At 46.4% G+C, this 6,611-nt stretch overlaps 1 protein-coding gene across 1 annotated transcript; it reads left to right on the forward strand.

Moving 5' to 3' along the window:
- Positions 1–1,221: 1,221 nt before the first annotated feature.
- CUNH9orf152 (chromosome unknown C9orf152 homolog) lies at positions 1,222–5,791 on the forward strand. Its single transcript, XM_055616249.1, has 2 exons — positions 1,222–1,420; positions 5,034–5,791. The coding sequence occupies exons 1-2, from the start codon at positions 1,222–1,224 to the stop codon at positions 5,555–5,557; spliced, it is 723 nt and encodes a 240-aa protein (XP_055472224.1). The 3' UTR covers positions 5,558–5,791.
- The last annotated feature ends 820 nt before the right edge of the window (positions 5,792–6,611 follow it).

Raw genomic sequence — 6,611 nt, forward strand, 5'->3', positions numbered from 1 at the left:
TTGTACGAATGTATGTGCATGTGTGTGTGTGTGTGTGTGTGTGTGTGTGCACGCGCGCACGCGCACACACTTGCATGGAAGTCAAAGGTTGGTGGCAGATGTCACCAGTCACTCTCCTCGATGTTTCTGAGGTGGAAATAAGTGAACTAATGACACTAGCCGTTGAAGATTTCCCCCCCCCCCCCATCTCCTCACCCGTTGCTCTGTTGCTCTACATGAGCACTGGGCAGGCTGCTGGCTGAGGTAAGTATTACATCGGGAGAAAGAAAAGGACTTACCTGAGCAAGCAGAGCAAGGACAGGGCAAGGCTATTGGAAGAAGAGGCAGTGTCTGCCATTCAAAGAAATGGTAGGGCTGGCATACAGGGGGTGAGCCTGCACAGAGCTGTGGGCAAAATAAACATCTGCTTGTTGCTTCCTTGGAAAAGGCCAAGACCACAAAGGCTGCTCAAATGTCAAAGAGGTGGGGCTGGAGAGCAGCCAGGGTTCCCTGAACACTGTTATCGCAGACTTTTTTGCCTGGGCTTTTATCTTGGCAGTGTGTTGGGGGCTGCGTGGAGACCTTAGGGTGATCTTGTTCACATCACGAGTCCCAGCTATAAGGTTTTGCTGAAGCTGTTTCTTTTTGTGATGGCTTTTCATTAAACCAGCAGGTTTTGATCATTTGCTAAGTCAAGTTCAAAATGTGTGTGCTGAGCAAGTGCCTGGCACTCCTTAGCCCGGCTCAGCTCTGCCAGGAAACTGGAATCTCACTATAGCTCTTGGAACCACATTCTAAACTTGACTGTCACTCAGCGAAGCAGCCGGAATAAAGAGCTCCTTGGCCAGAGAGAAAGATCCCAGCGGCTGTGCTTGCTTCTCCCTTCAGCACCCGCTCCTACCTGCTACTCTTCAACCTACTCCTTGCCCACCTGCTCTTAACCCTCCCCTGGTCCTCGCTCTCTGCTCTTAACCCCTCACCACTTCATTCTTTCCTTTTCTCTCTGCTCCCCTTTCTAGACCCCTCCTCAAATCTTCCTCTTTAGTTAAGAACTCACTTTTCCCCCATCCTCATTCTTCCTACATCCCCATTTTGGTTCCTCCTTCTCCTCCCGCCCTTCATCTTGGCAGCTTCTCTCCTGGCTCCCTGCTCTTCTTCCTCCCTTTCTTTCACCCTACCACCTACCCTTCTTTTCTCTTCCCCTCCCCCTGCCTCAGCCCTCAGTGTTTGTTCTTCTCCCGGATGCGGATGAAAGGGTTGGCCTGCTCCTGCCCTGCCCTACTCAACTTCTTGGAGCTGGGGACCTGCTTAATGGCTGAGGGTTCCGGGACTCAGGCGTCGAGTCAAGGGCCTCCTATAAACATCCAATTTCTTCGTGCCCAGTATGAAGGACTGAGGAGACAGCAGAGGACCCAGGCCCACCTGATGGTGTTTCCTAAAGGTAGGACTGGGCAAGTACTGGGGAGAAGGGCCCTTCTGTGGGTGGACTGAAAGTCCCAGGAGGACAGGACCATGTCTCCCGGAGAGGAAGAGAAGAGCTGTCCCTGACCCAGCCAGTACTGAGCCACGGAAACTTGATCAGGGCGGCCGTGCCCAGTCTGTCCCTTAGCCAAAGGAACAGAGGCCTCTGCCAGGTGTTTGGCCAAAGGCCACTGTTCCTGGTCTCTGTGTCTATTTTCTCCTACTTCTGATCTGGCCAGACTGGTCAGTCAGGTGAGCGGGCTTGGCCCCCAGCTAGGCTAAGTGGGATGATGATGGAGACTCTGCTTCCTGGGACTGGTTCCACAAGCACAACAGAGAGAACGGCTTTGGAGAAGAAAGACGGTGTTCTGGGAACTAGCTAGGCCAGAACTCAGCACTCAGGGAGACTGTGGTCTATATTCTACTGTGATCGGTGTCAGGTCATAGAATGGAGTGGTTATGGACATAGCCTTAGAACAAAGCTTGAGTTTACCATCCCCATCCCCCTCCAGACCAAATCAAACCAAAACAGATGCAAAGATAAAACATAAGAAGATGGAGAGGTGGCTCAGTGGTTAAGAGCACTTGTTGCTCTTACAGAGGACCTGGGTGCGTTTCAGAACCTACATGGTGGCTCACAACCATCTGTCACTCTAATTCCAAGGGATCAAACCTTTTTCTTTGAACTCCACAGGCACCAGGCATTTATGTGGTGCATGTATGTACATGCAGACAAAACACTTAAAATTAATCTTGAAAAGTTTTTTTAAAAGAAAGGGAAAACATAATATGAAACTTCTCTGTGTTCTTGAATATTCTTCTTTGTTTGAAGAGTGAAGGAAGTATTTGAGGGCAGGGTCCACTACATGGCTGGGGCAATGGGTATTTCCTCCCTCCCTTCCTCCTTCTCTTCCCCTCTTCTCTTCTCTTCTCTTCTCTTCTCTTCTCTTCTCTTCTCTTCTCTTCTCTTCTCTTCTCTTCTCTTCTGTTCTCTCTCTGTCTGTCTCTATCTCTCTCTGTTTCTATGTCTCTCTCTGTCTCTGTCTCTCTACACAGAAAGTTAAGAGATCCTGCTATGAAGACCTGCCTGTCCCTGAAACCTCCTCCCACCTCCAGAGACCTCTCCTGGTAGACACAGGATGAGGCGGGATTGTGGTTTCCACTTCCTATGCTTTCCTCCCCTCTCCTTGTTCTCTAATTCCTGCAGAGCATCTGAGTACTGTGAAGGCCGGTATGCTCACCATGCTGAAAGCATAGTGAAGTTACAAGTGGGAACAGGTCATCATTCTCTCCTGGGGTCATGTGTGAGACCCCATGTGTGCAGAAATGGCTGTATCTGTTCTAGTTCTGATTCATTTGGATTTATCAGGCTGAGGCTCAGAGGGGCTCCCTGATGACATCATTCTTCCAGTATCATTGTCCCACTGTTCTTTGTTAGAAATGATGCTAATGCCAAGTGCCAGGACTCCAGGCTCAGCACTGATCTGTTTTTTGTTGGAAAACAATTCCCAGTTTTTCTTGAAGTTCACAGTAAAGTATCACATCCCACGAAGTGCTTAAAGAGAGGAAGAGTGCTTGGAACGGAAGAGGTTTCTATCCGCATCCTCAGTTTAGAAGCCGATTCAGAGAAGAAACAGATGCTGAAAGCATCTCAGAGAAGGGTCCATGGACTCTCTCCACCATCTTTAGTAAGAAAATCATTAGCTAAGAGCAACATTGTTCTCTGATGTGTGTGTAAGAATTCAGATGGAAGTATGTTAGTCAGCCTTCCATCATGAGACAAAATAGCAGATGAAATAAACTTCATGGAAAAAAAGGGTTTATTTTGGCTCATGGTTTCAGGAGTTTCACTCCAGGGTCACCTGATCCTGTTGTTTTTTAGCACAGTACATCATGGTAGGAGCACGTAATGGTGGACAGTGCTCTCCCCATGGTGGCTAGGAAGCAAAATGTAGGGGAAGATGCTGGTATCCTGGTACCCCCTTAGACAACATGCCCCTGTGATCCAACTTCCTTTGAGTAGGCACCTGCCAAAGCTTTCACAATCTCCTAATGACATTCTAGGCTGGGGATCAAGCTTTAGCAGTGGGCTTTTGGGACATTGAAAATCTAAATCATAGCAATAAATTTGCGCATATATGTGTATGTGTTTGTGTGTTTATGTGGTGTGTGTGTGTGTGTATGTGTGCTTGTGTGTATCCTTGATCCTTGCCGATCTTTTGTTTTGTTTTGTTTGTTTTTGGAGACAAGATTTCTTTGTGTAGCTCTGGATGTCCTGGGACTAGCTCTCTGCAGCTAACCTCCAACTCACAGAGATCCAACTGCTTCTGCCTCCTCAGTGCTGAGATTAAAGGCATGTACCACCACCTCCCAGCAATCCTTGCCATTCTTAAATATTAATTCTCACTTCTTCCCAGATAGAGTTCATATACTCTCACTGAAGTTTTTTTACCTTCTTTTATGCTTGAGTTTTTCCATAAAATTAGTTAGCAACTACATTAGTTTTTTTGAAAAAACAAAAAACAAAAACAAAAAACAAACAAAACATTTTCATAAAATATATTCTGATCATGTTTTCCCCTTCCTCAGCTCTTCCCAGATCCTCCTACCCACACAACTCCAAGACCCCAACAAAAACAAGAAAACACACATACAAAGGGAAAAAAACTCACAAAAACACAAAGTTGAGAACCAAAATATATAAGCAAAAGACCAGTAAAACAAATAAAAAATGCACAAACAAAGCATATGAGACAAAAGTCTACAAAATTATTATTAAGTTCATTTTGTGTTGGCCATCTGCTGCTGAGCATGCGGCCTGTCCCGAAGTGTGGTGGATATATGAAGTGTGGAGACTTCACTGGAAAAGACTGGTATTTCTCTGCACGTGTGTACTAATTGCAGATAGTTTCTTGGTTAGGAGTGGGAGCCCATGCCTCCTTTCCTTTCTCAGTCCTGGGACCCTGTCTGACTTGAGCCTGTGCAGGCGTGTGTGTGCTGCCACAGTCTCTGTGAGTTCATGTGTGCATCAGTCCTGCTGGGTCTGGAGGATGCTCTTTCCTTGGAGTCACCCATCTCCTTTGGCTCTTACAATCTCCCGACTTTTCTTCCACATAACTCTCTGAGCCTGAGAGGGCCTGGATAAAGATATCCCATTTAAGAATGAGTGCCAAAATCTCTTACTCTCTGCACATTGTCCAGTTAGCGCCTGGATTTTTAATGTATCTATTTGCTTATTGCCTTTCTCCTCTATTAGGACCCATATATAAGGTGGTGAGTAATCTCATGGAACCTCAAATAAACAAGGTCTTAGATATAGTGTTTGATAAATATTTGTTGAGTCGTGAATAATTATAATTGCGTGATGGGGAAGAGTGTGTGTGTGTGAGATAGAGAAAGAGAGAGAGTACAGATATGCCAGGTCCTATGTGTTTGGATATGTGGATACACATGTTCAATGTTCTGGGTATCTGGCCCCCTTGGAATTTTGGGGCCTGGCTTTCCTTTAATCTGAAAGCTATGAGTTTTCCTTAAAGGGAGCTACTCAGACACCTACCTCCCAATGATGACACTGATATGCCTTCTCTTCTTAGAAGGGACCATGCCTACTCCAGCTGAATCAATGACCAGTGCTGTCTGGGTTAACAAGGAGAGAAGGAGCTCACTGTCCCTGGAGGAGACTGACTCTGAGGTCGAGGGGATGTTGGAAGAAGCAGACAGAAGCTGCCATCATGCTGAGTCACCATGGCACACATACCTAGAAATGCATCGCTTGGTTCAAACCTTCCATCTGGAAGCCACTCACCAAGGGAACCCCAAAAGATACCTTGCGGAATCAGAACCAAGGCTCTCTCCAGAGGGAGACCCTGATGTGTTGAAAAACAATCAGAAGACACAGCAAGAAATCAAAATCCCAGAGGCTGCCCAGTGTCAAAGTCAGGAGGGCGGTATCCCACAGCAGGTGGCAGGCTCCAGTTTACAAGCCAGTGCTCAGGGTCTTCCTTCCACAAAAAACCTGCACAGGTCTGGAAAACCAGCTCACTATCCATTCCCCCAGAGGAAGACGCCCCGGATCTCCCAAGCTGCCAGGAAGCTGGGCTTATATGGCCCACCCTGAAGCTTACCATCTCATCTTGTGGCCACCAATGGACTCAGCAAGGAACCACACAGAGCCACAACCAGAGCCAGGAACAATGAGCAGCAATTGGATCATTCCAGTTGTAGGAATCATGAGAAATGAACTTCCTTTTTCTCTGTTCTTTCTTTCTTCCTTCCTTTCTTTCTTTCTTTCTTTCTTTCTTTCTTTCTTTCTTTCTTTCTTTCTTTCTTTCTTTCTCCTTTCTTTCTTTCTTTCTTTCTTTCTTTCCTCCCCCCCCCTTTTTGGTTTTTCAAGACGGGTTTTTTTTCTGTGTAGCCTTGGCTGTCCTGAACTTCTCAGTAAACCAGTCTGGCCTTGAACTCACAGAGATCCATCTGGCTCTGTCTCCCAGAGTGCTAGGATTCCAGGCATGTGCCACTGTGCCCAGCTGGAAATGAATTTCCTAAAGACCATGTTGGTCTTTCCCTTCCAAACGCAAGAGATTACTCAAGTCACTTACTGTTAGGATGAAAGTGCTCTCTCATCCGTTTTAGTCTTACAAGGAAACATCACTAGGTAACCCTCAATGCTTCTCTGTGGCTGGCAGCAGTGGAACAGCTGCTCCTGCAAGTAAAGCAGGAACTTTAGCCAGTGGGATGCCTTCAGGATGTCTGGCAGTCAATGATTACAGGAGCTCTTCCCTTCCCCCTCCCAACCCCCAATATTTTCTGATCCTTTGTATACACTGGGAAGATCTCTGAGAATTTAGAACCTTTTTTTCCCTCCACTGGTTGTTCTGTCTGGGGACTTAGAGACAATTCAGTTATTAGCAGTGATCATATCTTTTCATCTTCAGCCTCCCAGACTATGTCAGCCTGGGTAAAAAGGGTCAGATCAGTTCCACCTACCATCTTGTATGCTCAAGGGGTCCTTGGGAAAGGATGGTTTCTTTCAGCTGCCACCAAGATAGTACATCCCAGCTTCATTACAAATCTATTTCCTGTCAGCTTTTCTTGTTATCTTTTTTTCCACTCTTCCTACCCTTGTGGGTTTTTTTGTTTTGTTTTGTTTTGTTTTTCTGCTAATTGACTTC

This window comes from Psammomys obesus, unplaced genomic scaffold (genome assembly GCF_907164565.1).
Source record: "Psammomys obesus unplaced genomic scaffold, mPsaObe1.curated_primary_1811, whole genome shotgun sequence".
NCBI classification, from domain to species: domain Eukaryota; kingdom Metazoa; phylum Chordata; class Mammalia; order Rodentia; family Muridae; genus Psammomys; species Psammomys obesus.